This window comes from Cnephaeus nilssonii (genome assembly GCF_951640355.1).
Source record: "Cnephaeus nilssonii genome assembly, chromosome: 1".
NCBI classification, from domain to species: Eukaryota; Metazoa; Chordata; class Mammalia; order Chiroptera; family Vespertilionidae; genus Cnephaeus; species Cnephaeus nilssonii.
The window spans coordinates 59,998,697-60,013,878 of record NC_137072.1 but is presented as its reverse complement, the minus strand read 5'-3'; the positions used below and the strand labels follow the sequence as shown (position 1 = coordinate 60,013,878).

General features: G+C 40.3%; 1 protein-coding gene across 5 annotated transcripts in view; it reads right to left on the bottom strand.

Moving 5' to 3' along the window:
* The window catches only part of FAM13A (family with sequence similarity 13 member A), a 296,829-nt gene that overhangs the window by 210,736 nt on the left and 70,911 nt on the right, over positions 1-15,182 (bottom strand). For all 5 annotated transcript variants that reach the window (XM_079771464.1, XM_079771467.1, XM_079771465.1 and 2 more), the window contains one exon: positions 6,643-6,820. In XM_079771464.1, coding sequence (XP_079627590.1) covers positions 6,643-6,820 — 178 coding nt within the window. The remainder of the gene's footprint in view (positions 1-6,642; positions 6,821-15,182) is intronic.

The following is a 15,182-nucleotide window of genomic DNA, read 5'->3' as shown; positions in this document are numbered from 1 at the left end:
CTACAAACTAAACAAAGCTGCTTAGCAGTAGCTAACAAATAAGATAACAGCAACATTGTAGGTTTATCTGGTTACACATCCTGTTTGTGTCTACAAATTTAGTTGATCTCATCTAATGTTGTCCAAATACCTAATTAGACACACACACACTCACACACAAACACCAATCATGCAACTACAGGTTATATATTAGTGATTTGGTAAGATTAACTTACTGTGCTATTTTCCTGCAAGATCTGAAGAACACCCATAGCAGCTTTAAAAACTTTTTTAGCCCTGGCTGGTTTTGCTCAGTGGATAGAGCATCGGCCTGCAGACTGTATCGGGGTTCGATTCCAGTCAAGGGCACGTACCTCTCTTGCAGGCTCACACGGGAGGCAACCAATGGATGCCTCTCTCTCTGTCTCTCCCCCTCCCTTCCGCTCTCTTTAAAAATCAATGCAATGCTCCCAGGAACAAGCTGGAATTACAACTGAAATATGGAAAGGCTTCCTGAATAATCAACGGAAAACTCACAGGAGAGAACCCTGACACCCAAGGACCGAAGGTGGAGACCGCATAGAGACTGAATAATATTGAATGTGAACTATAATTGAAAAAAAAAAAAAATATATATATATATATATATATATATATATATATATATATATATATAAATAAAATTGTATATCTTTTTCAGCACAATAAAAAAAAATCCTCAGGTGAGGATTAACAAAAATAAGCCACAAATCTTTTTTTATGTGGACATTAGGCAAAAATGGAGCATCTTGGATAGAAGCATACATGAAAGGCTTATCACCCAAAATAAAAAATTGATAAAAAATTGATTTATCTCTTTTAAGCTCTGGAAGTACCTATATTAATGATTACCTATTGATTAGCAATGAAATACTTGTTTGAAGGGATAGGATTAATTTACAAAGCTACAGACTAAAAGCAAAGAAATAACAAAAAAATGAAGAATTTGATCAAAATGGCTTATTATCACAACAATTAGTTTAATTATTGAATATTAAAATGTGGTTATTAATGTTACTAAATGATGGAAAGTAAATATGCCCAATGAGTTTAACACAAAGTGTCAAGAATATTAACCAAAAAAAAAAAAAACCCGTCTGCGCTAAAGGTCATTAGGGAGTCTTTGGTTTCTTCATCAATGTCATTTAACAAACAGTTTTTTAAATTAACTCTAAATAACAGTACATACAAATATCTAGGTTTTTCTAATATTAATCTCAGCTTTGAACAGTGTTTTGTCAAAGGAAATTTCAATTTCGATGAAGTCATATAATAATACTGGAAAGTATAATATTTACAATTGTGAATCCTGAGGGGGGAAAAAGCCACCTACTAAGATGAACTCCTGGCGGCTAACTGGGCTCAAAGGTGTAAAAACTGAGCCTAGCAGCCCTTTCTGCAGCGGGGCCTCTAGCCACACTGCACTTCATGAAGAAGCCAGAGCGGGACTGCCTGCGGGGCAGTGTTTCTGCCATCTGAGCCAGCCTTACAAAGGCTTTCCCGGAACCCTATTTCAACTCATAAGACATGAGGCTTTCCTGTCCAATCGGAGCTCCACAGCTCTGGCTAATCAGAGTGGCTCTACTCTGACCAATCAGGACAGTGCCTTTTGGACCAACCACACTGTGAGAATTTGGAGTCCTCCTTTGCATACGGACTGACCAATCAGGGAACAGAGGCGAGGACTTCTGTCCAGCTTCCCTCTGGCTCTGGGAGCCTACTTTCCCCTTCTACCAAAGGAAGACTGTGCCTCCCTGATTGAGCCGAAACCCCCAGAGATGCCTCACCAGAGAAGCGTGAAGCAAATGGGGCGGACTAGAGCGGAGCAGCACAGCGCAGCATAAAGCAGACCAGCCCTGGGCAGAGCAGACCAGACCATCAAAAGGGGCAGAGCAGCGCTGTCCAGCCAGAGAGGGGCCAGCCCCCGAGCTGTTCTACAGTCGTGCTGTATCGTAACTGAGCTGTTTTGCACTGCATGAAGTTTCCTTCTTCACCGCTCCTCAAACTGGGGACTCGTTGGCATTGATTTGGCACCACAGACCATTGGCTGACACATGGAGTTGCTATTTATGAGAAAATTAGTTTCCAAAGTCAGCATGTGAAAAGAAAAATCACGCACAGCCAACATTATACTTTAAATTCTTAAAGTACAACATGCCTCAGCATATCTTAAGAAAATAGGTTTCCTCCTGTATTGAAAATAGATTCCTCCTATTGTGTCCTCAGGTGTACATCGCCTTAGGGCAGATTCACAAGAAAACAGAGACTGAGTCAAGGACAAGGATGCTGGTGTGTTATTTTGGGAGTAGGAATACTGGGCAGCATGGGTGAGGAAAGGAGGCAAGTAGGGATGCAAAACAGTGATTTCAAAAAAGAACCCCAATGACACACAACAGTTTGCTTGACAGACGCCTGGTTTGGCAGTCTGGAATTCAGCAGATGGATGCCACGGGCGGGAGAGAGAAGAGATGTGCCTACGTTCCCCCTGACTCCTGTTTCCCTTCATCAAAGGGATTTAACTGTTCTCCCATCCAGGTTGCATATCTAGCCCCTCTGGCAGCCTGTCAGGAATTGAGATCCTAGTATGGCGACCAAAGTCACTGGGGAAGCCAGAAACTCTGGGCAGGTGGCTCGGTTGACTCAGCTGCAAGGCAGCAGCCAAGGAGAAGGACCCAGCATTTCCAAGGCAGGTGGAAGGTCAGTTCCTGGTAGCAGATTAGTCTGGGAGGTAGGTAGTTCCAGGGCAATTTTAGGGAGTCATAACATATGCTTCTGTTACAAGTACTAAGTTGAAGAAGTTGGTTACAGGCTCCTCCCTGGCCCTGGCCCTGACCCTGGTTAGATCTCGTGCAGGAGGCAACCAATCAATGTGTTTCTCTCACATTGATGTTTCTCTCTGTGTTTCCCTCTCTCTTCCACTCTCCCTAAAAATCAACGAGGAAAATATCCTCGGGTGAGGATTAACAACAACAACAAAAATCACACACATACAAAAACAGAAAATGGGATATTACAAAATTCTTTAGAAAAAATGATAAGAAAATATATAGTTTACAGTCTAAAGTTTGATAAATTTTTCATAGAAAAATACTTACTACTATGCCACAGTATATGCTACAAAAACATCATTATATTATTATTTTATACTATAAGAACATCATTATGTTATTGCCATAATACATTATAAAAAGTGTAAACTCCTCCGTGGCACAGGTCCACCTCTAGGACATCATTCTAAAGAAATAGCTGCATGTGTACATAGAGTCACGCTCAAGAGGTTCACTGCAACTGTTTCGTTTTGTTTTTAATCATTTTTTAATTGATGGTTAAATTGTGGTTGTTTTTTTCAATTACAGTTTACTTTTTATATTATTTTGTATTGGTTTCAGGCGTACAGCATAGTGGTTAGACAATCATATACTTTATAAAGTGTTCTCCCTGTATTTCCAATACCCACCTGGCACCATATATAGTACCTGTTTATTTATTTTTTAAATGACAATAACCTCAGTGCTCATCAATAGTTAAACTAGAGCAAATTTCACACTATTCAATACTTTAAAAAGAATGAAGTATAAATTACATTGATATTAAAAGTTCAAGTTCTACCATAAAAACAATCAAGCTTCACAACCTATGCACCAGGATCTAATTTATATTTAAAAACAGATTATCGCTGTGCTCAGAAAGAAGGATGGAAGGATATATACCTACTGGTTACTGATTTTATTTCTAGGGAGGAGATTGGAATGGGAGGGACTAATGGAGGATATTTTATTTTCATTCTACATAACTTTCTATTGTTTGAATATTTAAAAATGATATTATCCAATCATCTAAATTTAATAAACCTGTAACTGGATATACATGTTGAAACCCTCATAATTAAGAGCCACCTAGAGCCCAGCCGGTGTGGTTCAGTGGTTGAGTGTCAACCTATGAACCAGGAAGTCATGGTTCAATTCCCAGTCAGGGCACATGCCCAGGTTGCTGGTTCGGTCCCCAATGGGGGGTGGGGGTGAAGGAGGTAGCCAATCAATGATTCTCTCTCATCATTGATATTTGTATCACTCTCAGAAATCAATAAAAAATTAAAAAATAAATTAAAAAATTAAAAAAAAAAGAAGAGTCACCTAGAAGCCTGGAATCCAGAACACCAAACAATCATATATTGTTTGTGTATTTCTTTCCATTTATATGGTTATATATTTCATAGGCATTATTTTGTATCTAAAATTTTATATTCTTTTACAAATTATTTCATGAGGATGTTCCCATATCTATTAGAAATAAATCTTCCTCATCTATTGACTATACAATGTATTCACATTAGTTATTAAGAAAAGTGTTGCCTTCGTTTGTCTTTTAGTGGTTCATGGTGAGACTTGTGCTTGAATGGCAGCTTTCCACTGACCATCTTTATAACATACTGTATACGGACTAACTGTGGTCACTAGAGTTGAAGTGTCTACTTTTCCTTGATGTAGTTAGAGGAACTTCAAGAAAAAAAAATAACCACTTCTACCTCTTTAGAATCAGTTAGATAAATGAGACAGTACAGTACTTTCTAAGTGCTCAATAAACACTATCTGTTATAATTATTATAGCCTATTTCAATGAGAAAAGGACCTGGTAGTGACGTCTACATCCGTAAGTTTAGAAATACATACCAATTAATAGATCAGAGCAATAGGAATGTACTTAGTGCCATTGAACTGTATATTTAAAAATGGTTAAAATGGTAAATTTTGTTATACAGTATATGTATGTGTGTGTTTTAATCCTCATCCGAGGATATTTTTCCCATTGAATTTTAGAGAGAGTGGAAGGGAGGGAGAGAAGAGAGAGAAACATTGATGTGAGAGAGACACATTGATTGGTTGCCTCCCAGTTGTGCCCTGACAAGGACTGGGGATCGAACCTGAAATCCAGGGATGTGCCCTTGACTGGGAATCTAACCCATGATGCTTTGGTGCAAGAGCTGATGTTCTAACCACTGAGCACACCCACCAGACCTATTGTGTATATTTTATCACAAGAAAAAAAAATTTTTTAAATACATTTTTATTGATTTCAGAGAAGACGGGAGAAGGATAGAGCGACAGAAACATCAATGATGAGAGAGAATCATTGATTGGCTGCCTCCTGCACGCCCTCTACTGGGGATCAAGCCCACAATCCAGGCATGTGCCCTTGGCTGGAATCGAACCTGGGACCCTTCAGTCCGTAGGCTATCCACTGAGCCAAACTGGCTAGGGCAAAAAAAAAAAAAAATTAAGCTATAATCATTAGTAGACTCTACAATAAAAACTCATCACTTATTTGATATTTTGACTAACTGAAGCAGGTTATCAGAAATTCCAGATCAACCCCAATCCAGTACGCCAGTAATGATATGCGCATCTGTGTGTTATTAAATAAGCATTCTATTTACAATTTGCTTTCACTTCTTCTAGAACCTAGGGTTTCAAAATTGCTGAGTAATATTTCCTACTTACCGTTATTTCTTAGATGCAAGTCACTAAATTTTACTCTGCAGATAAACGTAAAAAGAAATACAGCTTTTTTTTTTTTTTTTACTACCATAGAGCTCCTGAGTAAGATAAGAATTAGTGGAGCCTGTGTTTGAGACATTTATGTACGAGACCCTAACATATCCTATGAAATGCTGTTATTTAAAATTTAAATATCTAAGGTTACAAAGGGGATCATTATTAAGGCAGAACTCTTCCCCCTGGTAGGCTGCAAAGGTCCTGAGCCTGCAGCCACTATGATCTGAGCCAGAGTTTATATTTAGACAGTGGTTCTCCCGCTGTAAAATTACTAGTTCTGGGCAGCTGGATGGCTCTGCAGACTAATGGAGTGGATAAGCAGATACACTATTAAGAAAAAAACAAAAAACTTCCTGAGAATTTCTGAGAGCTTTTAAAGTGTGGGAAGTGTCCTTTCTCTTTCTCTCTCCTTATAACTAGAAGGAATGTGTTTTATATCAGCAGGGATTAATAGGAGAGTGAAAAGCAAAGTCCCTGGATTGCAAGATCATGTTTCATACTTTAAAGAGCTTTAAGGAATAACAGGGAAAATAAAATATAAAGCTTTACAAAAAGTCTTGTGGCTAGTGATGTAGCACCCACCACAGAAACTAGTTTATTTCTAGGCTAGTTTATTCCTGGAAAATAAATAAATGTAGCTGAGGTTACATTTTTCTGTCACTGACATATTCTGCTTGTAATTTTCCATCCATTAGCGATGTTTTGAACTTTATCACTATTAAAGAAATTACGCACTACATCGTTTTCCTCCCCTTTCTGCTAATCAATGTTTCAGATTAGATTTTTTTTAAATGCCCTTTTTTAGTGAAAGTAAAGCTTATCTACAGAATTTTAAATAAGGCTGTTTGAAATATTACAAATGATGGTTTCATAGAGGGTATTTTCTGCTTTCTTAAAAATTGGTACAAACAATGAGGCTAAAATGCCCAATAGCAAGATGGAACTTCTCCAACAGAAGTTGGTTGACTTTCTGGTTTGAAATAGTATATGTATATACATTCCAGTCATTTCAGGCAATGCTAAAAGAAAAGGGGTATGTGATAATATTTAAAGCAAAACTCCACTAACTTACTGAAAGCAACTGGGCCCAAACACAGTGGCGAGATTGTGGACATTCATGCGATTCTGCACATGGAGCTTGGCTACCTTTGTCAAGAACTGGCAGAGGTACTTGAGGAGGCAGTAGTGCGTGTCTGGCAGCTCTTTGATTAAGGCTCTTAAGCTATTCTCCTGAGCATCATTTCTGTCATCTGAAAAGAAAAAGAAAAAATGTACTCAGGCATATTTCACAGTGACAATAACAAAAACACATAGGTATTTAAATTCTAATACTTTATTCAGGAAATAAAAAAATCCTAAAGACTGAGATAGGCCATCAAAAAGGGCACTGTTGGCCCTAGCTGGTTTGGCTCAGTGGATAGAGCATTGGCCTGTGGACCAAAGTCCCGGTTTCGATTCTGATCAAGGGCACGTACCTTGGCTGTAGGTTCCTCTCCAGCCAGGGGCCTGGTAGGGGCTCTTGCAGGAGGTAACCAGTCTCGATGTGTTTCTCTCTCTTTCCCTCTCTCTTCCACTCTTCCTACAGTCAATGGAATCCTTGGGTGAGGACTAACAAAACAAAATTTAAAAAAAGGGCACTCACTTTTGCTTTTCCTATACTCCTTAAGCATTTAACTTTTTGTAATGTTAAAGAATTCCTAACTTATTCAAGACATGCTGAAAACCAAGAGCTTTATTCACTGCGTGAAATGGGTTCCTTTAAGTGAAAAGATGCAAGTTCTTGACTTAAGAAGAAAAATCGTATGCTGAGGTTGCTAAGATCGACTGGTAGAGTAAGAACAAATCTTGTATTCCTGAAATTGTGAGGAAGTGAAAAGGAATTCATGCTAGTATTCCCTCGCACCTCAAACTCCAAACGTGCTGGCCACAGTACATTAAGTGCTTAGTTAGGATGGGAAAGCATTAAATGCCTTCAGGGTAGAAGACACGAACAGAAAGCATGTTCCAGTGGACAACAACAACAGTGCTCACCAGAAAGCATTGAGCCTACAGTCTTTAGTAGGAGGCCGACCCCCTGTAATGAGTGACACTAAGCCGTTTACTGAAAGAAAGGAAACATTACACAGAAATAAGTCTGGACTGAAAAATATCAAAATTATTGGAGAGAGAGAGAGACCAAATTCACAAAACTTTTATTATAGTATAGCATTATGATTGGTCTATTTTATTACTTGTTATTACTGTTGTTAATATCTTACTGTGCCTAATTTATAAATATACCATAGGTATGTATGTATGGGAAAAAACATAGTTGTATAGGGTTTGGTACTATCTGCAGGTTTCAGGCATCCACTGGGGAGGAGGTGGGGTTGAATGTACCCTCCTCGAATATGGGGAGACTAGACTGCTGTACCTATGTGACCTTAGAGTTTACTAGATTCTGTTTCCTTATTTGTAAATGGTAATATTAACTATCTTATAGGGTTGTGATGGAGATTAAATGAAATGATACTTGTAAAGTACTTAAAAGAGTGATTGACGCATACTAAATGCTATAAGTAAGTATTAATAACTCCTTTTACTTTACCTCTATTGAGGTGTGGTTTTATGACCACACTGAGGTTGAAATGAAATGTCTTTAATAGGAGCCCATTTCACCTCTATGAATGTTAGAATAAGTGATGCTACTGAACAGCAATGCCAGGAATGTGTAGATTTCCATCTTTGTTAGAACCGTTTTGGAGAACAATCTATTTATAATCAGAATTATTATTTCTTACTGACCACAAACAATCTGATCCAATAAACTAATTTTTAGGGTGAAATAGATTTTTTGATATTAGAGGCTTTTCATATTAACTTAATTTACTTTTAAAAATGAAATAAATCATATTCAAATACTTTGATAATCCATATAGTATGTTGCTTTGATGACATTCTTTCCTACTGCACAAAGATCTTGACTTGCAAAGTCAAGATTTACTTGAGCAGCAGCAAGAAAGGGAAATAATTAAGTTTGGAGGTGATTAAAAAATAATTAAGGACTAACCATTTCTCATACCTGTATATTAGAGCGATAAATAACTATGAAGAGAAAATGTAATTCTATTTTGCCTTTTTTTTTTTTACAGTGATGAGTCCAAAGTGAGTCTCAATGTTTTCATGGGTGTGTTTTCTCTGTGGTTTACACCATCCTGACTTCCTTGCTCATCATTTTCCTGCTTCCATTGTGATTGTATATTTATGTTTGAGTTGTCTTTATAAAAAGTTATTGTTGGAAGCAATTTATTACTAAGCTTCATTCACGTTTAACAGCCCTGAAAGTGAATGGCCCGCTGGCCTCTGTCTGCAATGAAATCTCAAACACTTGCATGTGAAGACACCTCGTCAAACAAAATAAATTCTCAAAGAGTTACGAATTTATGACAGTAACATCCTTAAAAATGTAGCACTTTCATCATTTACTTCCAATTTTTGAAATGCAATAAATAATCTTCCCAAGGAAATAAAATGGACAAATAATGGGAATGAAAACAGATATATTCAGAGACTCTCAAGCTTATTAAAATAACATTAAATCCTTTATGGCATGAATGGAAGAATCACTAAACATATTCTCAAAAAACAAAAGTAATTGAGGAAAATATGTCTTGTCTTTATCTCATTCTATGCCCCCAAACTTCCATTTCCTCTGATGGAAGATGGATTCACTGATTCACTCACTGGGCGAGAATCTTGTGTGTCCTCTACTTCAGTGGTTTTACAACTGCGTACCACATTCGAACCTTCAATAGTCACAATGTGCCTCCTGAATCTTTCTTTAAAGATACTGACAGTGCAGTAAAGGCTTTTCTTTATTAGCATATTTCTTCTCACCTCTTTTCATACTGATTAACTATGTGCTAACATACTGAGAATCTGCAGTTTGCACTGCCTTCCAGAAATATGTGGTAAATGGCACCATTATAGCAAGACTTCCTACACGAGAGAATCATCACGGCTCAACTCCTGTGGAGAAGCCTGTAGGAGAATGCCCAGCATAGCACTGAGTCTGGGAGTCTGGGTGCAAATGTACCTAATAAGCAGATGCCTTTTCATGTTTGTGAGAAACACAGTTCATAATAATTACTTTATTATTACTTTCATTATCTTTTGATTTGATGATACCTAAATATAATAAATACTACCTATTCACTCATGTTCTTGCATTTATATTGGTAATTACAATGGCTCCCTCGAGTTTTCACATTATAAAAAAGAATTAGCAGTGCTTCTATTTTTATACACATTAATTCATGACATATACTTATTGCACACCATCTGTAATATTTTCAGGTGTTTTCTATGTGTCTGACAACGCTGAAGATACAGCACTGAACAAAAGAAACTTCATGCTTTTATGAAACATATTCAAATCAAGGGGAGAGACAAACAGTAACATAAGCGCCATGAAGAAATATAAAGCAAGGTAAGGGGAAATAAAGGCGAGTTATGCAGAGGTGGGGAATGTTATTTCACGTAACACAGTCAGGGGGTCAGGGAAGGCCTCTCTAATATGGCACCGCTAAGCAGAGAGCTGAAGGAAAGAGGGAAGTGCATTCTAAGCAATGAAAAGGGGGACCTGAGGGGGCCTTGGGCTGGGGCCATGTGGTATAGGTGGGGGAGTGGTAGGAAATAAAGTCAGGAGACAGTGTGGGGGAGGACTAAGGCAGGTCAACACAGTCTTATTTTAAGCCATGGCCTCCCCCCAACTCCCTACTGTCACCCTGAGTGAGGGTTTTGAGCTTTGGGGGATGCAACTTTAGAGGGCCACTCAGGCTGCTGTGCTGAATCTAGGCTCTAAGAGGCAAAGTCAAAAGCAGGGAGACTAGTTAGGGGACTATTGTGACAGTCCAGAAAAGAAAAAGTCAGCTGGCCCTGGACCAGGTCGATAGCAGTGAGATGGTAAGACATGTGCAAATTCTGGATAAAGTTGAAACGTATCTTGTTTGTTCTACCTGTGTAAGTTGATTTATCTATGTAAAACACATGTATGAAACAATCATTCAAGAGGTCTTTATTGAGTGGTTTATTCTATGCTAGGCAAAATTCTAGGCATTTGTGATGCAGCAGCAAGCAAAACAAACCAACCCCTGCCTTTATGGAGCTTAGAGTCTAGTGGGTGAGATGTTAAACAATAAATATAGTAATAGGGCTAGTGGCGCTGGGAGTACCAGCCCGGTGAGGGATGGTGACTGAAATTATAAATAAGATTGTTAGGAAGGCCTCATTGAGAATGTGTCTGATGTTTGTAGGCAGTTTAAGTTAAAAAATAAAAATCCACAAACTGGCAAATGTGAGCTCAGAGTTGGAGGTTGAGTTTTAAATGTCTCCTAAAACCCCTCAACCAATTCCTTGCATATAAAAAGTGGTTAAGAAATAGTTTGAGGAGAAACCAAGATGGCGGCATAGGTAAACACCTAAACTGCTGCCTCGCATAACAATTTCAAAACTACAACTAAAAGACAAAACGGACATCATCCAGAACCACAGGAAAGCTGGCTGAATGGAAATTCTACAACTAGAAGGAAAGAGAAAAGCGCACGGAGACTCAGGAGGAGCTGCAAAAGGCTGAGGTACGAAGACGCGCGTGCGCGGAGAGGACAGGCGGCTGAGTGCCTGGCTGGCTTTCTCTAGCAGGAGGGAGACAGAAGCTCCCGACTGCACTGAACCCCAGTTCCGGGCGAGACCCTGGGGACCCAGACTCATACGGGGGGAATCTGGACTGTCAGGAAAAGAGAAAAGCACATGGAGACTCAGGGGAGCTGCTAAAGGCAGAGGTCCGGAGGCGCGTGCGCGAGGGCGAGCGGAGAGGACTGCCTGCTGAGTGCGCCGCTGGCTTTCTCAAGCGGGAAAGAGACGGAAGCTCCCAACTGCGCTGAACTCTAGTTCCGGGCGAGAACCTAGGAACCCAGACTCATTTGGGGAGAAAGTGGTCTGTCTGGAAGTGGGCAAAACTCGAGGGTAGCTTTCTCTCAGAGGTGCTTGCAGTGATTACTGAGGGACACTGAGACCCAGGGGCCTCATAGGGAAGGGCTGGCGGGAAGCCAAGGCTGTCTGCTCAGCCCTGAGACTCTGCCCCATCCAAGCTGAGCACAGAGGCTTTTGCAATTTTGCAAGTCTCGTCCTATAAGGCTGTCTCCAGCACAGAAGTTCTCCCAGCATAGACACAGCTGATCCTCACAGCCAATTGGCCTAGTGATCAATTCCTCCCAGTGATACCAACAACAATCAAGACTTAACTACAACAAGGCTGTGCACACAGTCCACAAAGGGGTGCACCAAGAGTGTCCACCTCATGTAACTGGGGAGGCTGAGCCACTGGGCCCTATAGGACACCTAGCACACAAAGCTACTCTACCAACTCAGGGAAGCAGCGAAAATGCGGAGACAAAGAAACAGATCACAAATGAAAGAAATGGAGGAAAGCAAATGACTGGATATAGAGTTCAAAACCATGGTTATAAGGTTTTTCGAGAATTTCCTAGAAAAGGCCGATAAATTTAGCAAGACCCTCGAGGATATGAAAAAGGACCAATTATAAATTAAACATACACTGACTGAAATAAAAAATATTATACAGAGACCTAACAGTAGACTAGAGGACCACAAGAATCAAGTCAAAGATTTGGAATACAAAGAAGCAAAAAACACTCAACTGGAAAAGCAAAAAGAAAAAAGAATCCAAAAATTTGAAGATAGTGTAAGGAGCCGCTGGGACAACTTCATGCGTACCAACATCAGAATTATGGGGGTGCCAGAAGAATATAGAGAGCAAGATACTGAAAACCTATTTGAAGAAATAATGACTGAAAACTTCCCCGACCTGGTGAAAGAAATAGACTTATTAGTTCAGGAAGTGCAGAAACCCCAAACAAAAGGAATCCAAAAAGGACCACACCAAGACGCATCATAATTAAAATGCCAAGAGCAAAAGACAAAGAGAGAATATTAAAAGCAGCAAGAGAAAAACAGTTAATTACCTACAAGGGAGCACCCATACGATTGTCAGCTGATTTCTCAACAGAAGCTATGCAGGCCAGACAGGAGTGGCAAGAAATATTTAAAGTGATGAATAGCAAGAACCTACAACCAAGATTACTCTACCCAGCAAAGCTATCATTCAGAATTGAAGGTCAGATAAAGAGCTTCACAAATAAGAAAAAGCTAAAGGAGTTCATAAACACCAAGCCAATCCTCTCTAATAAAAGAGTAATATGCAAATTAACCATCACTCTGCTACATAAGCCACGCCCACCAGCCAAGCCGTGCCCACCAGCCAATCAGGGCGAGTATGCAAATTAATCCCAACCAAGAAGGCTACCAGAAGGGAGGCTTGGGTTTCCCCGGCAACAGAGGAAGCCAAGCTTTCCACACACTCTGGTGGGCCCAGGCCTCCACTCAAGGATACAAAGTTTCAATTATAGAAGGTAAACATATCCAAACAGAAATGGCGGCAGCCACGGCAGCCACGGATAGAGCAGGAGGCTTGGCTCTGCTCCAGGCTACAAAGTTTCAATTGTAGAAGGTAAATAAATTCCAGATACCAGGGCCTTTGCTTGGGTCACCAGGGGCGTGGCTGGCCTGCAAACCACCACAGGCCCCTCGCCCAGGCCTCTCCACGCCCCAAGGGAACTCCACCCTGTTCCAGGACACCCTTCAGGGCAAACCAGCTGGTCCCCACCTGTGCACCAGGCCTCTATCCTATCTAATAAAAGAGTAATATGCAGATTGACCATCACTCCAACACACAAGTTCAAGATAGCTGCCCCTATGTGGTCAAAGATCCTGCCCCCATGTGGACACAAGATGGCCACCACAAGATGGCCAGTAGGGGAGGGCATGTGGATGGAACCAGGCCTGCAAGGGAAGGCAGTTGAGAGGGACCAGGCCTGCAAGGGAGGGCAGTTGGAGGCGATCAACCCTGCAGAGGAGGGCAGTTAGGGTGACCAGGCCGGCAGAGGAGGGAAGTTGGGGGCAAAGAGGCTGGCAGGGGAGCAGTTAGACATCAATCAGGCTGGCATGGGAGTGGTTAGGGGGTGATCAGGCTGGCAGGCAGAAGCGGTTAGGGGAAATCAGGAAGGCAGGCAGGCGAGCAGTTGGGAGCCAGCAGTCCTGGATTGTCAGAGGGATGTCCAGTGGGATCAGGCCTAAACGGGCAGTCGGACATCCCTCGAGGGGTCCCAGATTGGAGAGGGTGCAAGCTGGGCTGAGGGACACCCCCCCCCCGCCCCCGTGCACGAATTTTGTGCACCGGGCCTCTAGTATAATATGAAATGCTGAAGGTATTCTTTAAGAAGAGGAAGAAGAAAAAGGTAAAGATAAAAATTATGAACAAATACATATCTATCAACAAGTGAATCTAAAAATCAAGTGAATTAAAAATCTGATGAACAGAATAAACTGGTGAATATAATAGAATCAGGGGCATAGAAAGGGAGTGGACTGACAATTCTCAGGGGGAAAGGGGTGGGGGGGGTGCGGGAAGAGACTGGACAAAAATTGTACACCTATGGATGAGGACAATGTGGGGGGAGGTAAGGGCAGAGGGTGGGGTGGGAACCAGGTGTAGGGGAGCTATGGGGGAAAAGAGAGGAACAATTATAATAATCTGAACAATAAAGATTTATTAAATTTAAAACAAAATAGTTTTAGCCCTGGCCAGTGTTGGAAAGTGGTTAGAGCAGCGGCCCATGTACCAAAGGGTCGTGGTTTTGATTTTTGATCAAGGTCAGTTACCTAAGTTACAGGTTTGCTCCCTACCCCGGTAGGGACATGTGTGAGAGGAAACCAATCGATGTGTCTCTCACACAGCAATGTTTCTCTTTCTTTCTGCCTCTCCCTACCTACCACTGTCTCTAAAAAATCAATGGAAAAAAATACCCTCAGGTGAGGATTAAAAAAAAAAGATAGCTTTAATAGATTGATACACACTTATAACACACTTTTAAGACACAGTAAGACAAAACAGTATAGGAATTAACCTTTTGCACTCGGATGTCGAGTGTGACTCGCCACGGTTAGCATTAGAATAAAGGAATCGAGAAAAAAGCAAGTGAGTGCAAAGGGTTAAGAGACTTCTATATCTCGAATATATCTGAAAGAAATGTGGAATAATTTAATCTATTTAAAGAACTAGCTGGTTCAAAGTGTAAAGTCAGAATTGGATTAAAGAGAGTTATTTAAATGATAAGAAAAGGGTTATCTGGTGGTAGGAGAGTAAGGATACTCAGCAATGAAATTCCACAGAAGGGCCTCAGACATGGGAGCACATGTATCTCTGAAGCTATTTAAAATATTTTAACTACTTGAAACCTGAAATTATTTCTATGAATTGGAATAAAAATTACAAAGTTTTAATTCGTGGGTCTGGAAAGTTTAAGAAAACTTCGCAGATGGAATAATGGTTAATAATTGAAATAGCCATCATTTTCCTTAACACCAACCTTTACCTAGGACAAGAACTAACTATCTCTTTTAGGAAAAAGTGCCACTTCAAATTATTCAAGTTTTCTTGAAAGATTTCATTCATTCTTGGCTAAATTTGACCCATTTCTCAAGCAAAGACACAAA